This window comes from Macrobrachium nipponense, chromosome 1 (assembly GCF_015104395.2).
Source record: "Macrobrachium nipponense isolate FS-2020 chromosome 1, ASM1510439v2, whole genome shotgun sequence".
Taxonomy (NCBI): domain Eukaryota; kingdom Metazoa; phylum Arthropoda; class Malacostraca; order Decapoda; family Palaemonidae; genus Macrobrachium; species Macrobrachium nipponense.
Window position 1 is genome coordinate 137,825,677 of NC_087200.1, and position 19,666 is coordinate 137,845,342.

The window sequence follows — 19,666 nt, forward strand, 5'->3', positions numbered from 1 at the left end:
TTGAATTCTTTGCTCTTTTTTGGATACGCTTGTCACTACAAAGCCTGAAGATCCAAGTTCAAAGAAATTTTTTTGAAGAAATTGTGATGTTCGGTACTAGGAAACGAACCCAGGTCCCGTAATCACAAAGACGTCACGTTGCCGACCTGACCACAAGAAGGATTAAAGTGTCTACCCCTCTCATACACATAAATCTGTCGTTTTCAGATATATTTATTTGGGCTGCAATAGACCCATCCTCAACATCGTAGCCAAGTGAGCAATCATTTTAATTGCTTTTTAGGCTGAAATATATATGTAGAATCTACTGGTCACTTTTGCCAGATACTTACGTAACTGTAGTACCTATAATGCCCTCTTAACTTCTTGAATTCTTTGCTCTTTTTGCGATTATGGAACCTGGGTTTGTTTCTCGATACCTGACATCACAACTTCCTATAAAAAAAAATTCTTTGAACTTAGATTGAAATTAATCACAAGGAACCACTGAAGCTAATATGCTGATCTAAATGAAAAATTTCATATGAATTAAACAACGAGTAATAAAAAAAGATTTCATGGGCTGATAGAACTTGCATAAAGAGTGATTCTGTAAAAAGTGGGTGGGCTCTTACAGGTAGCCCAAAGGGTTAAGGGGCAGGTCCGCTGCTTCCCTCATTTAAAAAGGAATTAATCCTAGTATAGCTTTAAATTAAAAATTAATTTTCTTATATTCCAGTAGTTACAATCCTTTATTATTGTTTGATTTGTCAATATTTTTGTTAGAGTACATTGATGTATGTGTGTGTTGTATTACTTTTCTGATACTTGTATTACATATTCTGAGATTTATAATATTATTAGCCCATTTTTGTAAAGAATTGGACTTAAAGATCGATACTTTATGTTTTTATTTTATATTTCAGCTGTACCGTTGTATGACCAACCCCTGGAAATGAGTGGGAAACGAGATCGCAAGAAAGTGGAACGTTTCATACAAGAAGAAAAAAAAGAGGAATTAAAGTTTGAAGGAAGCGGCACACCCTTAGGAGATATACCATTTATTGAATTTATGTTAAAAGTAAGTGATATTTTGTTGGGCTTTTGCTAGAAAGGTTTTTGGGTGTATTTTGTGACAAACTATTACATAGATGCTTCAAGAGTTATCTGTAGTCTGATAGTGTTAATATGATATTTGCTGATGGGTGATAATTTCTTATAGTCAACTTTTGCCTATTGCATATATTAGTTATCTGTTGAATGGTTTCATTATTTTCCTCAGAAAACACACCAAGATGAACTAAAAGTACTACATAGGGTTGCCTATGGTCGCCCAGGAAGTGGTGTAGAAATCAAGAAAAATCTAAGAAAATTCAATGGTTTTGGATTTACCAAAGAAGATAAAAAGTTTGAAGGAAAGTCTTTAAGTTTAGAAAAGTAAGTGATCCCTAGTCATTTATGTGCCCTTATGTATGAAAACCCCTATTTCATGGTTATATATAAAAATTCCTTGTGCATTTCTCTACATATAAGATCTGAATTCACGATGTAAGCTTGAGAAGCTATAGCACTACATTAGAGTATCTATCATGCATTAATATCTTCAGTTTTTCTAACTTGCATTGTTGCTTTATAGTATTAATTCTCATAAATATTTTTTCCATAGAACTTTGAATGCTATCATTCTGAGATAATGTTTTCAATTTCAGAGTTACGAAGGCTGAAATTACTAAAATCTTAAAGATCTTAGGTATGGAAGTAGGTGGTTCTAAAAGGGAGATCGTTGACAGATTTATGGATTTCATGCTAGAGCCTAAAGATATGGGAAGAAAACCTCCAAAAATAAAGGTAAACATATTCAAACTTAATTTTTTTGCACTTTATTTGGAAGAATATTTTTAAGAATAATAAGCTGTTTCAGCTATATACATATTGCATTTGGTAAATTTGTCTTGTTTGCTTTACTTCAGGTCGGTAAAGGAAGAGGGCGACCCAAAAGAGACCATAACCAATCTAAGAATACCTCCACTGAATCATACAGTGAAGATGAAGGAGGTTCTGATGAGGGGAATGAGGATGAGGAGAATGATGAAGAAACTACCAAAAAGCGCAAGAAAACTCCAGCTAAGAAGACACCAGCAAAGAAGACCCCAGCTAAAAAACCATCAGCAAAAAAGTCTGCTGCAAAAACACAAGCTAATGTAGCCAAGACTGTATCATCAGATTCTGACAGCGAATCTGATGATGAACCATTGGCTAAAAAAGCAAAACATCCACCTTCAGTAAGTTATCTGCTTTATTTTTTAATCTAATTTTATTGGTACAGGTGAGTTGATTTTCTCGTGGCTTCTGTGGAAATTTAAGAAAGTTCATTATAGGAAAGCATTATGTTAAACTTCGCTGATAAGAAACTTGAGAGTGTGTTCCTATGAGAATACAAACATCTTTTATACTGGCTAGTATTCAGCATCATTTGGAATGATTATTGTTTTTCTATTTTTAGTTGAGAGGCAGCAGGTAGGTGAGTGGGGGGGGTCATTGTTCATTCACTTGTCTGCTGATCCTCACTCTTTATCTGGCATACTCTAAAATCAGAATGATGTTGGATCCTTACTTTTGATAAACATTATTGCTTTACTGTACAAGTCTGCTTTTCATCAGGTGTTTGTCTAAGCTCGTCTCATCAGTTTTTTGTCAGGAAAGAATAGCGCTCCCTTCACTCTGGTACACCTCTCTTGATCATTTCCTAGTTGGTCTCCTGCTTCCACTGGCCCAGCTTCCTGCCATTTTCCATATGTTGCACAGCCCATAGGGAGCAGTCTGAGGGGCCAGTGGGGGAGTGGTCTGTTTTGTGTGCCCTTAATGGGACAAGTGTTGAACTTGTGGCCATGTCCCAAAGTGCCCTTCCAAATCCTGGGACTTCTTGAAGTTACTTTGGTTTTCCCTTGGTGGCCCTGAGAGCTTTGTTTACCTTTGGTTTCCTGGGAGCTTACATCTGCCTTTTGCAACATTTATTAATGATCATCAGTGTTTGACAACAGATCCCCTGCTGCTGCTCCAGCTCCAGTCCTTGATGGACTCATTCCTTGATATTGTCCTCAGCCTTACAGGTAACAGGGTGAAAGTCAGTGTAAGAGTAAAGAACCACTTATGTTCTTTCCCAACCTTAGATGTACTTAGGCACATTCTTTACCTCATCATCTGGGCCATAGAAGTTGAAGAGAACCCAGAAATCTTTTACCATATTCTCTTTGAGGAGGGGGCCTAGTCACTGATTTTGTTCACAGGATTGGGCTCTGTGAGGAGAGTAGTATGTCTGGTCCATGAGCTTAGCATGGTTTCCATTTGTCTGTTCAGAATCAATTTGTGATAGACCTCTGGTCATGTGAGGTCAGCTACCAGCCAGCATGGGCACAATAGCACTTGTGACTACTTATCTCACGAGTTGATCGAGGTTTGTTGCCGGGTCCCAAATTTCTATACAATTGTCAAAGTAGTCACCAGACTAGACTTACACTTCTGTCTTTCAAGAGTCTGCAGATCCAGATACACTCTCTGGTATGATAGCACGACACCTCGGTAGTACCACGGTCAACAAAAGGTCTTAGTGTCCTTTCATCTACTCTATTGCAGTGTAGGTACACGAGTAGACAGAAGAACATTCAGCACAGTGACCAGCCAGGTACATCCCAAGAAAGATGGATGTAATTACAACAATTCATTTTCTGAAGTCAGGGGATAAGGACAATTGATCTTGGAACCATGACATAAAAAAATTTGTGGTTCCAATGACAGTATGACATTATGTTGCCTCCATAAAGTTTAGACTTTCAGCTTAATGCCAATTACTAAATCGTAATTTTGAGTTGGCCAAGAAAGAGTGTTCAAATTGTCCTTTCTCTGACTAGTTAGATGATCGAATGAGCATATCCCACGACTTCCTGGTGGACATCAATACATTTCAGGCCAGATCTTACTAGACCAGGGGCATCGGTCTGTCAGGATGTTACCCATAGGTCCTTGGACTCCTCTTCCTTGGATCTTATGGTGGATGCTCAACAACTCATTTAGTTCACCCAGCTCTTGAAGGACAGGTTGCATCTTGCCTAAGGTGTGCTGCTGCAAAGAGTTGGTGTGTGTATGGGACTGGCCTCTACATAATGGGGCCCACCTGTTACTACCCTTCATTCTCTTACCTGGCTCAAAAGGTAAATGGTGCAGAATTGAATGCACACTGACTTGGTTGGTGGTGCTTCTCCCCTACTATTGATAGCTATTACCATAACCACCTTGCAAAATTTTAATTGCCGGATTTCCAGCTCGCTGAAAATCCCATATGTTGAGACCTCCAGTTTTATTAGTAAAAAAAAATACAAATTACTTTAAAATTGTTGATATGCGAACAATCCTTCGGTCTTAACAATAGGATAATTTCTAAGGCCTAGCTGGATCCGGTTAAATCGCAGATGAAGGCAAGGAATCTTGTGAGATCTGGCAATGCGTGTGTATATCGGGTGAAGAGTGGTCAAGGACTGCGCGTCTACGCCACCGTGTCAGTTTTAATTTAACCGCCTGGGTGAGAGTTGTGGTTGACCTCTCGGCCTTTTCCCAGTTCATTGTCCGTTTCGCTTGTGTTTTAGTGTGTTTGTGTGTGTGTGTGTGCTGTTATTATGGCTTCTCCTGCTCCATCTCGGCCTCATCAATATGTGTGGCCCGGAACTCCAGGTTTTCCATGTTCTTGTTTTTTGGCTTCAGCTGTGACCATTCCCCACGTCACTTGTAGTAGGTGTCGCTCTAACGTTTGTACAATAACGAATCCTTGCACAGAATGCTGTGCATGGCCTAAAGAGCAGTTTTAAGTTATTTTATAGAAAGAGGGAGCATCGTAGGGTTTCTACTCTTCCTTAGTGGGAGGGTTTTTCTTCTCTTCCCGATACTTTGTCTCCTGCTGCTATCGCACCCCATAGTAGTGTTGTGCCTTTGTCCCCTTCCTTTTCTTCCATCGATTCGTCGTTGGAAGTATTGGGAGGTCTTCAGGCTGATTTATGTAATATCGCCCCTTCTTCGGGAGTTAATTTGATTCATGAGAGGAGGAGGCTTTTATTGCAGAGTCGGAGGCATCCAAAATGGGGGCGCTTTGGGGGACGCTTGGGCTACTGGGCTCACTGTCCTTGGAGGGTTTGCTGACTCACTTCAGGGATACGCGCTAACCCCCTCCTCCTGGCCTCGTCTTCGTGGGTAGCCGAGGTCAGCCATTTTGTATTGCTCCACCAGTGACGATTGCTGCTTCTTCAAGTCGGAGGGAAGCCGTGGCGTCAGCCATGCTAGTGACGTCACGGGGTCAGTCATTTTTTATCCCTCCGCCAGTAGTGTCTGCTTCCCGTTCAGATCGAGGGGAAGCCGTGACATCACTTCCATCGATGATGTCACTCTCATTCTCCATTGCACTGCCTCGCTCGTCTGTGTCATCATCATTTGCTGCCGTGATGTCCAGTTTGCTGCAGCTCCTTTCCATGTCGTCGGACCCTTCTCTTGCAGATCTAGATCTGTCTGAGGCTTTATGCCAGGTGGTTCTTAAGAGGTTGGACACTGTTTTAGAAGATAAGCTGGCTGCCATGTCGGCTGGGAGGACTGGAAGCAAGTGTATTGCATCGCCCCCGCCTCCTGTGAAGAGATTGTGTAAGGAGCCAATGCTGTCTTCCTCTCCTCCTCCATCTCCGCCACGTCAGCATATGAAGCATTGGAAGGCTAAGGACTTTGCCCTTTTTTCGTCTGCGAGTGAGGAGCAACACCCCCATGTTCCTGAGAGTGTTGGTGTTTTGGAGAGAGTTAGTGTATCATCCCCTGTGCGATCTGCAGTTGATGCTTTGTCCTCTGCATCGAGTCGCGGGCGTGTTGCAACCTCCCTCATTCATGCCATGTTGCAGACGCTCCCACTTCTTCTCTAGGGCTTATTCGTCACCGTAAGGATCTCAAGGCGCCTGTCAAGAGGTCGAAGGTTGAGTGCGGAGTTGGTGCTGCAAGAGTGTTTGCCTGCCCCTCTCCCTGGTGCTTCCAGGAGTTCGACTCCGAGGGATTCTCATTCGATCTTGAGTGTTCAGGATTCCTCACCGACACACGTTCATACATTTCCCACACCCGTGCCCGTTCTTGGCCACGTTAAAAGAGTCCTCCGTTGGCAGAGTGCGTAATGATGTCCCTGGTGTTTTGGTTGGTTCTTCTTGGGAGTTGGCGCTTTGATCCACCCCAGACAGGTTAGTTGGTGTTTCAGGCTGTTTGGATGCTGGTTCTTCCGTTAATTTAAACGAGGAAGGCACTTTAGATGACTCTGCACACCCTTCTCGTCATCGGTCGCAGTTGCTGGAGCAGGAGGAGGGGGACACGCAAGAGCTTTTGTCTTCCTTTTCAGAAGTTGTCGATCTCATTCATGGATTCAACAATTTGGAGAGTAGGACTCAGGCTCGATCGTCTTACACTCCTTCCTGCTTGAAAGTCTTGCTTGGAGCTATGCAGGCTCCCAAGTCATCGTTTCAACTTCTCTTGTCGGGGCACGTCATATTGGTCTTGCATAAGGTTAACACCTCTGTTTCATATCGGGACTGTTTGCTTCGTTCTAGGGGCTCTGCCAAGCTGCTACCCCCGCCTCTCACAAGGCATAGGAAGTACTATGCTACGAACTCTGCTTTTTAGATATCGCATCATATTAACCTGGACGTCATTCGTCTGAAGCCAGGAATGACTTTGGAGCAGGTGAGGTCGATGGCTTCAGCCTTGTCTCCACAGGATGCTTCAGCGTTGGAATCTATGGCAGCCTCCGTGTTGCAGATGGTTTCTTGGCTGGACATCTGGTCTATGGTTATTGCCAAGATAGCTTCTGACAGGTCCTCAGAGGGATTGGTGAGTGCCTCCTCTCTTGCCAGTTTGTTGCAGTCCGGAGGCAAGGCGTTAATTTATGGGCTAACCTGATTAGAAGAGACGCGGCTTTATCCACCATGGAAAGATCGGTTGACCCTGAGTCCTTGCTGGCATTGAGGAATGGAGATCTGTTGTAGTCTCAATTGAATATAATCATGTATGAAATTTTGTTTTCGCGCTATCATATACGTATTGCATTATGTATTTATATATGATAATGATATTTTTTTTCATTTCTGATGGTTGTATACTAAACTTCAGGCAATGACAAAAAAAGGAGCCAAAAATGAACTCTAAAGCTGGGTTTACACGGGCGAACAGCTCGTCGAGCCTGGTTCAACAACCCCTGTGTTTGAATTGATGTTCGAGCGTGTAAACGGGCTATTTGGTTGTCGAGCACACTTGTCGAACGGCTCGATGAAAGTCAGGCTCATCTTGACTTTGTGGGCGGAGCTACATGGTTTGACGAACGGTGTGAACGGATGTCGAGCATCGAACCTCAGTTGTTATTCAAATCTGCTAGAGGAAACATCATCAAAGAAATGAATAATGGCTGCCATTAATGAAAGCAAGAATGAGAAGGAAGTCGTACTTGATTTCATACTTGCATATCGGGCTCATCCAGCTTTATGGAAAGTTAAATCAAAAGACTATTCCAATAAAGTAGCCAGAAACAAAAGAATAGCGGCTCTGCATGAAATATTGAAAGAACTTGAGCCTGACTGCACACGAGACGCCCTGACGAAGAAAATAAACTCCTTACGAGCAAGTTTTAGGAGAGAGCACAAGAAAATAGAAAGCTCGAAGATGTCTGGGACCTCAGCAGATGATATATATGCGACATCACTTTGGTTTTAAGAGGTGATGATGTTTGTATTAGATCAGGATGTCCTACTTGTGCTAAAACAACGTCAACATGTCTCTCGACCAGGACGATTTGATAGCCATTGCTTTAGCAGTGGCACTAAGAAGGAAAAAAAAAAGATCAAAGTGGACGAAGGATTGGCTACTAAAAAGAGAGAAATTTTCACACACCTACTTGCTTGTTGCTTTAAAATTAGAGCTAGATGACTGGCGCAATTATTTGCGTATGGATGAAGACACGTACATTGATCTACTGAATCCTGTCAGCCCTTTCATTACTTATGAAGATACAACTATGAGGAAGGTCATAACTCCACATGAAAGACTGAGTGTCACTTTACGCTATTTAGCAACAGGAAGGTCACTTAATGATCTAAAATATTCTGCCATCATTTCCACCAGCTCTTTGTCATCTATCATACCAGACACATGTGCTGCTATCTACAAGGTCCATCACAAAGACTATCTAAAGGTAATGAATAATTTGTAAGAGTTGTATATTTGTAAATGTTTATTGATAACATATGACACCTGAAATGTAGTAACATATGTTATAGTAAACTTGGTAAAAATGAGAAAAATAAAACATATACCAAGTAAACGTAGGGCATATGATATCCTAAGGTTGAAAATTTGAAAAGTACTGCGACATCCCGGAGTCACTACTGCTGTTACTGCAGTAACTATACACTGAGTTATTTGAAGGCATTGGTAATGGTACCAGCTCTTGGTGTGTTGTAACTACTCGAGATGAAGAATTTAAATTCCCCATCTCTGCCTCAAAAAGTACATCATTTATGATTTTTCTAGTTATTATTGAAGTTCGCTGGTCCATTGCAAGTACCCTACGTGTGACATATTTCCCGAAGTTATCCGTACCAGACATATCTGTATTTACAGATTCATCAAGTTTTCTTGCAACTGTATCCAATATTTGGTCAGATTTAGAGAGACGTTTGCGAGGACGTTCCTGTTGGCTCGTGCTGGGTTTAGCATTTTTGGTTTCATCCCCTTCTTCAATCTGAAAGTAAAGATACGTAAAATGAAAGTAATTGTATGTATGTATGTGTGTGTGTGTGTGTGTGTGTGTGTATACACATACATACATACGTATAACTGAATCACGAAAGTTAGGAACGTGATAAATCCATAAATAAAGATATGTGCCACGAAGGAAAAATAAACGAAGGAGGATATATACATATATATGTGCAAAATATATATATATATGTATGTATGGTATTTGTAAATTAATATATATATATATGTGTAAAAAAGATATATTGGTATATGTATATATATTAGTACACCATATATACTATATATATATAATTTATATTATATGGTATATATATTATTAAATATATATTACTATATATATATATATATATGTATATACACTTGTAGTGTTATATATATATATAATATATATTATATATATATATATAATATATATATAGAATATATATATAAGATATATTACGTATATATATATATTATATAGATATATATAATATATATATATATATATATATATAATATATAGTGTAATATATGGATGATATTATATGTTTTTTTTATATATATAATATATATGTTTTTTTTTTTTGTATATATATATTATAAATAATATATAATAAATATACCTATCGGGGGGTTATTATATATATATATACGTATATATATTTTTGTATATATATATATAATCATATATCTATAATATATATATCATATATATGTATATATAATATATATATCTATGATATTATCCATATATCTATACATATATATATATATATAGTACGTTATAATTATATTTAATTATTATTAATACATAATATATATGGTAGGATAAGATTACGATATTAAATTATATAATTATATTATAATATAATATATTATATATTATTATATATTTATATTTAAATATATATATATATATATATATATACACACACACACACATATATATATAATATATATATATATATATATATATATATATATATATATATATATATATATATATATATATATATATATAAATATATGTAGTATATACATGTATATATATATATAGTATACGTATATAACAGTATATATGTATATATGTATATATATATATATTATATACATGTATATATATATATATATATATATATATATATATATATATATATATATATATATATATATATATATATATATATATATTATATATATATATATATATATATATATATATATATATATATATATATAATATATATATATATATATATATATATATATATTATATATATATATATATATATATATATATATATATATATATATATATATATATATATATTAACAGTAAAATATTCACAAAATATATTTTTTTACTTTTGATTCTACTTTTGATTCCCTATCAGTATAATATAAAATGAAAATAAAAAAATCTGTTGTATGAATTGTTTTTAAATTTTTTTGCTCTTGGAAAATTAAAAAGAGAAAAAATAAATATTTGTGCTTATGCCATCATACAAGTATTATTTACAGTAATAAAGTGTTTATTTAATGCTCTAGGTTAATTTGTTCATTTTCACATATACTACAACATTGTTTTATTGAAAATAAAGACTTTGGTTCATTTTAAGGTACTTTTAAAATATATATATGTAATTCTAAGTGAATGTACCACATATATGCCACTCATTAAGACACTCCCCCAATGTACCACATACTATATGGAGCACATTACAGTCAGCGTGTTAATAGGTCCTGCCTGTACTTTTGATTCTATCATTTCTGTCATGTTTTTGTGCATTTTGATGTATTTTACCTTTGACCATGCTGCTTGACATTTTGATTAAGTGTGCTTTGTTGAAAATTCATAGTAAGTGTAGTTGTATGTGGTATTGTTTCATTACTCATTTTTCATTGCCAGGATAGTGAAATTAAGGCTATGGTTAAGAAGATCTTAGATGGCGCCAACCTTGAGGAAGTAACAATGAAGAGTGTTTGCAGACAAGTTTATGACAGCTACCCAGATTTTGATTTGACGCATAAAAAAGACTTCATAAAAGAAACTGTCAAGTCGGTAAGTTTGGCTTTCAATAGTTCTTGTTGAAATAGTAATTTAAGAGTAAAACCGTGCAATGCACAAGATAGTGCAGTTTTAGTAGTTTTATGGTTTTACAGTTTTCCTTATTCTTTAGCTTTGTCAATTTTTTAATCTTCATCTTTTACCCATTTCCTTTCTTCATCACTGTCATAATTAAACTTTTATCTTTTTACTCCATTCCTAACAGTACTGGTGATTTGATATTGAATTGACTTTTCTTGCAAACATTTTATGCACTACACAAATAGAAAGTGGTTGCTGGAATTCATGTCTTTCTCACCCAAAGAAAACAGCTCTAATACTTTCATGTGTGTTTTAAGATCCATGTGTGTTCAGACCAAAGCTCTTATTATTGAAAAAGATGTGCAGGTGAACTATTTCCGTTGTCTCAAGGTGGCTAACTGGTCAACAGGGACACAAGTCCTCTAGGTGTGACTGCTTCTGAGAACCAAACAGCAGCAAAGTCATAGCTAGTGATGAGCTTTGTATGGTAGTATCCAAATCTTTTGGAAGAATTGCAGAGAATATCATGAACAAAAGTAATTTATTTTTAGCTTCATTGTTTTTAGGAATATAATCACAAACAAAAGTTACCATAGAGAGAAAATGTTTTATTTATGTAAAATTAAATAAAGAATATAAGTTTTTTTTTATGAAATAATTTAGCAGTTTAGATTTAGTAATAAATCTAAGATGCTTCAGATTTTTATGAAATTTTGATGACATAAACAAATGGTTTATTGCCACTTTTAAGGTACAACTTATATAATTCCAAGTTGATTAACAAATGATTTCTTAATATTAGCCAGATGGTATATATTACAGAATGATTATGGTGTTATTTGTTTGAGAGTAACTTACTGATAATTTGTCTCAATAAAGATTCGCATTTATTTGTGAAGCTTACCTATTGTTAAAGTTAGCTATATCTCCATTCGAATTGGGTGAGTCAGCATTTAAAAAAAAAAATCGAAGGGATCCCCAGATTACTGTCTAGTTCACCTGTTCTCCACCAGGTGTGTTTCGAATGTTTAAGCTCTTGTCAGAATTCTCCTTGCTGCCATTGCTCTTTGGTGATTGTTGATATTCTAATGAAGTTTGGCTGTTTTGCACCTGTTTATGGTATTGTAATTTCATTTTCAGAGGATGTCTTCCACTGGAAACAAAACCAATAACATTCAGGCTATGTAGGAATGATTTTGGTGTAAGCATGTTGTAGGGATCACTATAAAAATGCTTAAAACTGCCTGTTTTTGTTAGGTAAAACTCAAGGAAAACCCACTATAAATGTTTATATCTGGTTTGAATAGAATTATCACAAAATGTGCATTTTATAATGAAATAAATTAAAAAATTTGATATTTCTCATAGAAAAATACCGAGAATATGTGAATTTCTTATGATTAATGGGAGTATATGTTCCATAGAGAAATCTGCAAAAATGTGAGTCTGCAAATCAGAATTCTGTGAATACGGGTCCTTGTAGTTGATGCCCAGGTAGACCGGATTTATTTCAGTCCTTTACAGGGTGTCGGCTACCGGGTTCTTTCCGCGGACATAGCTGATGGTGCACCTAAATTCAGATATAGCGGCCAAGTGCTACTGCTGTCTTGCCAACCACGCGTCTCCCACCTTCATGAAAGCATGTAACAAAGGCTTGTGGTCTGTTAGGATGGTGAATGGGGCTGCTGTCTAGAGGTATTTGAAGTGTCACACAGCCTGCTAAATTGCCAGCAGTTCCCTGTTGAATGCTCTGTAACGGGTCTCCAGCGGCTGAAGAACGCGAGCAGGGGGATGCAACCCGTCCACTATCTGCTCCAGTATGGCTCCACAGGTGATGTTGCTGGTATCGGTGGTAAGTCTCAGGGGGAGATGGGGTCCTGGTAGGGCAAGGTGGTGGCTCTGGTGAGGGCTGCCTTCGTCTGCTCGAGTGCCCTCCTGCTGCAGCGTTTCCCACGTCAGTGTCTGGTTTCTTGTTCAGAACTTTGGTCAGGGGATACATGATACGGGCGATGTCCGGCACGAATCGTCAGTAGTAGTTGACCATTCCAAGGAACTCCTGCAGGGACTGGATCATCTTTGGTAGGGAAGTTGTTTATTGCCTGTATCTTGGAGGCCATGGGGCGGACGCCATGGGGAGACCTCGTGTCCTGGAAGTCCACATTCTCTTCACTTGTCGAACATTTGTCCAATCTGATGATCAACCTGTTCTGAAGGCGTTTCAGCATGGCTGGACGTGTCCCAGGTGCTCTTCCAGGGACTTGGAGAAAATCAGGATATCGTCCACATAGCAGACGCAGAAAGGTAGGTCCCTCAGGAATGTGGCCCCAGCATTCCTGAGGTCAAAGGTGTATGTTCCTAATGGCGTGATGATGGCCGTCTTCGGAATCTTGTCAGGGTGTACTGGCACCTAAAAATAAAATTTCAAGTAGATCCATTTTAGTAAATATTTTGGTGTTGTGTAGGCTCCTGTCAGGTCCTGCATGTTTGGCTGGGGGTATTGGTCAGGTGTTGTCACCAGGTTCAACCGTTGATAGTCTCCACAGGGCCTCCAGGAATCGCCTGGCTTCTTCACCATGTGGAGGGGGGATGCCTATGGGCTTTGATGTCTTTTTGCAAATAACTCTCCTCTCCATCTCTGTGAATGCTTATTTAGCATCCTGGAGCTTTTTGGGTGGCAGGTGGTTGTAGATTCCCTGCTTGGTGTGTTTCCCGGCACCTGGCGTAGTTCCGGCTTGAAGACCTCTGGGAATTCGTGCAGGAGGGCACTGTATTTGGACGACGCGGTAGCACATACAACGGGCATTCCCAGGCTGGAGGCAAGCGGGTGGGAAGCGGGAGGTTCCGGTGTCTAGAAGGCGTTTACGGGTGACGTCCACCAGCAGACCATGTTGTGTGAGAAAATTGGTCCAGAAGGGAGAACCTGACATTTGCGATGATGAAGGACCACTCTTATTTATGACCCAGAATGGATATTTTGCGGGTTTGGGTTCCATAGCAGCGGATGGGGCTTTCATTTGCGGCTATTAGTGCAGCCGTGGCGTTGGGCTGGCAGTTGCAGTCCTCCCTCGACGGCAGAAAGACTGACTGCATGGCTTGTGTCTACCAGCATTCGGTGCCCCAAGATCGCTTCGTGGATGAAGAATCCCACTGGTTGGGATTCAGTGTTGCTTGCAGCCACTGCTGGTACGGGTGGCCGCCCTCTACATTTTTTGGGAATGCACAGGGAGCTCAGCTGTTTCTGGTGTTCTTTCCGAATTGTCAGTGGAAATAACACCAGGCTTGATTCATCCATGACCTCTGCAGCAGCACCTTTTTTCTGTATATTGTTTGTGTATCCCCCTCCTTGACCTTCTCTTGTATCAGGCTGTGGGTGCTGCTGCGGGCTTGAAGGCCTTGGTGGCCTCGTGGAGTTTATGCGCAATGCTCACCAATTTCTCCATTGGAAGTGTGTCTGCCTCCATAATTTGCACCCTCACCTCCTGAGGAAGGTAATGCATGAATATTTCTCACGATAGGCTGATCTCCCTTCTTTTGCCAAATTCATCGCAGTCTAGCAGCATCAGGAGACCTTGTACGTAGTTCGTCCCAGGCGTCCTTGGGCAATGTGTCCCCCAGGGGCTGGTTCATCAGGTCCAGGGCACGTTGGGCTCTTTCTGGGACGGACATGGAGTATATCTCGATGAGCTTCCTGCGAAGGTCTTTGTATTTTATCTTTTCCATCTGCTTGTCTAGCCAAGATGTAATTTTATGAAACACTTCCTCGGGCAGCATTGTCATGGTGATATCTGCTTTGGTTTCTTTGTCCGTGACTTTGGCTACACGGAAATGTATGTCAGCCTGCAGGAACCATGACGCGGTATTTTGCTGTGAGAATGGCAGTAGCTTTATCACCTGAGATATCACAGTTTTCGAAGGCGAGGGGGATGCAGAGGATCTGAGAGTCCTCGGCTTGACTTTTTGGTTCTGTGTCTGGCATTTTGACTGGCACCAAAATGCAAGTTAACCGCTGTTTGTTCCGATGCTGTATACTTAAATTGAACTACTATCATAGGAGAAACCTGGATTATCAATCCAGGTTTCTCCTACGGTAGTAGTTCGAGGTAAGTATAGCTAGGAAAAATACAAATTACCAAGAATTTGTGATATTTAGTCCATTAATGGTGTTTGGGGTTCGTCAGAAGTCAAAACTATACACTGTGTGGTTCCGGTTATGACTTTCTGAATACATTCGATGCAAATCTTAAATAGCAGGCCCTAACTGTTCGAACACGCCAGAACGTATCTGGGAAGGTACACCGTCATTAGTGGTGTGGATGGTTTTCCAAAGAAAGAGCTTTCAGAAGCCTAAACTTTGTCGTTGTATGATTCTGTCAAAGGCATCTGAAGGTAAGCGTGGCCGTAGTGAGTCCGTTAATGGCGAAGCCAAAACCTCTGTTTACTGTCACTCCTCGGGTCACCAATGTTTATTGTCACTCCTCGGGTCACCAATTGTGAGGTCGCAATGAGAGAGAACTGAGTACTACTGATTTATTACCTGGGCATGCAATATACATAGCAGTGTGCTGATGGAAACGGAGTGCCTGACCCCCAAGTCTCGCGACCTGCACACTGATAGAGAAGAATTTGTTTCTTAGCAGTTACTAAAATGACAATAACAAAAGACATAATGGACATACATTGATGAATTATATATCGGCGGGAAGGCCAGGAAATTCTATATGCAGACTTATACATGTGATTCTTGCTGCTTAGCTAGATGAGATACAAAATTGTGATTAGTGGGTAAAGAAGGTCATTACAATCTAGATGAGATACAAGATCTTGATTAGTGGGTAAAGAAGTTGTTTACAAGGGAAAGAATTTTCATTTGAAATTACAGTTATTATTATTATTTGAAAATATTAATAAACATATAGGTACAGTAATACTTTGAGATATGAGCAACCCAACATATGAATTTTTTGAGATACGAGCTGCAACTCTGTCCATATTTTTGTCCGAGATACGAGTGTTTCGGGAGGCTGCTGGTAGTTGGCATTCACGGGTCCAGCATCAGCGCAACCAGCATCTGATACATTAAACTGGCAAGGCTGTACGACCGCAGTGCATCTACAATTTGTACCATTCTTAAACAAAAGGATGCTATCAAAAGTGCAACACCAGTGAAAGGAACTACAATTCTGTCCCAATTAAGGACGAATATCTATGAAGAAATGGAGAAGCTTCTGCTGGTGTGGGTGAAAGAGGAGCTAAAGATAGTGTTTTTTTTTTTTTTTTTTTTTTTCTTCAATTAATTTATTTGGGTTTTATTTCAAGTAAGGAAAGTAAAGTTTTAGTTTTATTTGAAATAAAGAAAATGCAGTTTTAGTTTACATTGTGTTAAGAAAGTGCAGATTTAGTTTACGTGTCTACAGTGCCTGTATCCCTTCCTCCCTCCCTCCTCCTCTGCCATTCCCCTTTGTCAGCCTCACTCGTCTGTCTCCAAGGTAAGAATACAGTACTAAATAACACCTTTTCTTTTATTTCATTTTTTTTCTTTTTATGCATTGGTAAAGTATACATGTGTTTCTTAATTAAAAAGTCTTTTTTCATAATTTGGGATTGTTTGGGGATGTTTCATAGGGCTGGAAGGGATTAAATCTATTTCTGTTATTTTAAATGGGAGAAATTGGTTTGACATACGAGTAGGTTGACTTACGAACTCGGTTGCAACGAAATAAACTCTAATCTCGAGGTATTACTGTTCATTTACCATAAAAATTCTCTCATCTCAGTGAGAGAGAGGAGTTATCCTTACTTAAAAGTGAAACGGAAAGGTTATTTTTATTTCTTTTAATACTATCACATACGAATTTTGTAATTACAGTTTTATTATTATTATTATTAGTTCGGTCCCGAAATATATGTGTTCGAATTATGCGATTCCTCTTTTTATGCGGTCGCTAATTCTCAAAAATAGATTTTCTGTATCTGCGGGAAGCCGTTCAAAGTTTGCGAGTTACGCACCGCAAACATATCAAATCTATTATCTTTCCAAGTATTTTAGGTGCGGGGGTGGTGGGGGGAGCACGGGTTCGCTGGTATCTGAGAGAAGGGGTGGGGGGAATGTGAGGGAAAGATTTCCTGCTCAGCCATTAGCTAAGACGGAAGGCTCCGCTCCACGTATTTGTGACGTCATAACGTAGTGTGTGAATGATCGGTATCATCTTCATGGCCATACTTATTATTCAGATCAATGAAATGTATTCTGAAGGCTTCTGCTCAGCCATTAGCTAAGACGGAAGGCTCATCCTCACGCATTTGTGATGTCATAGCGCAGTGTGTATAAATTATCGGTATCATCATCATCACCATGCGTATTATTCAGATCTGCAAAGTGTATTCTGATCATTCACATCATGTATGCATCTGCCTAGAATTCGAAGAGGAAGACCTATTTTCTCAAAACTAAAAAGCTTTTCCTTAAGTTAAAGATGAAGGAAAGAGCAACTAACATTTTGGTAGCAGTCGACAACTTGAATTACATCATTGCTGAACATGAAGTAAGAATTTTTTTGTCTAGGTTAACTTGTTTTGACTAACTTTTGACATTTGATTATTGTTTTTTTTTTTTCTATTGTTGAGAGAGAGAGAGAGAGAGAGAGAGAGAGAGAGAGAGAGAGAGAGAGAGAGAGAGAGAGAGAGAGAGAGAGAGAGAGACGCTCATAACCAAGTTTGTTAACCCTAACAGGAGTGAAGTCACGCATGATCCTCTAAACCCCAAATGGTCCACAAAGCCTTCCTCTAGCAGAAGAACTCTTAGTGGAGGATTAGATAGAGGAGTTTGAAGGTTTTTTGGCAGAGGATAGATAGAGGAAATTCCATCCAAAATGTTTTTTAAAGGAAATAACTATCATACACTACACTTACACCCAGTGGTGGCAGTGTTTACAAGTGGGAGTTTTCACCATCCTGGGTGTAATTTTAAACTTTTTCAAGTTATCAAAACCTTTTTAATTTTTATTTATCCATAAGAACAGTTTTAGATTAGAAAAATATACAGTATAGTGCATAGAAAGTATTGAAAATGGGTAGTATAGAAAAATTTGACCGGGTAAGTTGCCGCTTGCCTCTACCCTAATGGAATTATTTCCATAAGGTATGTGTATCGAAATCTGCATTTTTCCAGTTCTGCAAGGCTGTGGATCGACCGAGTTCTCGCATAATTGGGAATCATACTATTATTATTATCGGCAGGGTTTCCATTCCGGGGGTGTGTTGATGAGCGAAAACCGCCAGTAACCGAAACTTTGCTGCTATCTATGGTGCTTTCAATAACCAGTAATTCGGCCCCTTATGGTGCCATAAATAGCCAATTATATGGTGCTAGGCAAACCCCATAAAACCTGATCGCCGGTAACAAAGACCACCGATAACCATGGACTGCCTATACTATTGTTGTTATTATTATTATTATTATTATTATTATTATTATTATTATTATTATTATTATTATTATTAACTGAAAATATCAATACAGTGGGGCCTCGCTTAGTCGTGGATCAGCAATCACGGATTCAGTTAATCACAAGTTTTTCCTTGGACCACTTCTGTCTATATCGCTGGTATGAATCACAGCATTGCAGGCTTGTCTGTTGTAGGCTAAGCCTCGTCCGGTTCTGATAACCAGCAAATGCATGAACAGATTCACATTATGATATTAACTGACAATAAAGGTAATAAAACCATTCTCACCTCATATATTATTGGCATATCTTCATAATATATAGCCTATTCATGGAATAATTCCACATACTTGACATCAACTTGTAGTTGAGCGGCCAGCAGAAATGTAAACATTGATTTACACTTCACAGCACCTTTGTCATTCTTAACCTTTTAGAAATGTTGATAGTAGTAGTGTAATTACAGTAGTAATAACATTTAGGAAAACATAAATTATCAATTCGAACTTCATTATTGTTTTGGTATAACGTAATCAACTTCTCTGAACACTGCAGTCATACAAATGATAATTGTCATAGATTATCGTATTGTTGTTTGCGATCAGCGACGAAGCGTAAATGTTATAAAACCATTTTTACCTTATATATTATTGTCATATATTCATAATAAAACGCAAATCTTATATGTTATTGGCATATCTTCATAATAAAAAACCTCTTCAAGGAATAATTCCTTGGGAATGCATTTTTCAAAAGAAAAATACACTTTACATGTTTACAGTATGCAATGATTATTTTATTTTGATGTGATTACATTAATATTACAGTATGGTACTCTAAGCAGTACAGTAACTATTTTTTTTTTATCATAAATGTATATTCATTCACGAAAAAAATATGTATGACCACCATGACGTCACCATTCTACAAACTACCGATGTATTTTTACGTAAGTATCCTCTAAACTCTGTCATAAATCACTTTACTTAATTTTTTTGTGGAGCCCAAATACTACATATATATATTACGGAAAATTAACGAATTCGCGAATTTTATCATACAGCAAGATTCACTAATTACTGTTTTTTCTTCTTTTCATGACTGAATGTAAATAGCAAAAATCTCTTCTCTCTCTCTCTCTCTCTCTCTCTCTCTCTCTCCTCTCTCTCTCTCCTCTCTCTCTCTCTCTCTACAGAAAAAACTAATACTGAATCTATTATTATCATAATAACAGAACAAGATGGTCCCCAACATTTCTAGATGCATGTGTTGCCATATTTTTATTCTTTCTGTGATTTACAAAACTGTGCTTCAATACAATTATTATCACATATTATAACAGTATACAAGA

At 38.3% G+C, this 19,666-nt stretch overlaps 1 protein-coding gene across 1 annotated transcript in view; it reads left to right on the top strand.

Moving 5' to 3' along the window:
• LOC135219677 (protein DEK-like) overlaps positions 1 to 19,666 on the top strand; it is a 54,346-nt gene that overhangs the window by 23,352 nt on the left and 11,328 nt on the right. The window contains exons 2-6 of the mRNA XM_064256624.1: positions 906 to 1,060; positions 1,262 to 1,416; positions 1,689 to 1,827; positions 1,950 to 2,261; positions 10,691 to 10,843. Coding sequence (XP_064112694.1) covers positions 906 to 1,060; positions 1,262 to 1,416; positions 1,689 to 1,827; positions 1,950 to 2,261; positions 10,691 to 10,843 — 914 coding nt within the window. The remainder of the gene's footprint in view (positions 1 to 905; positions 1,061 to 1,261; positions 1,417 to 1,688; positions 1,828 to 1,949; positions 2,262 to 10,690; positions 10,844 to 19,666) is intronic.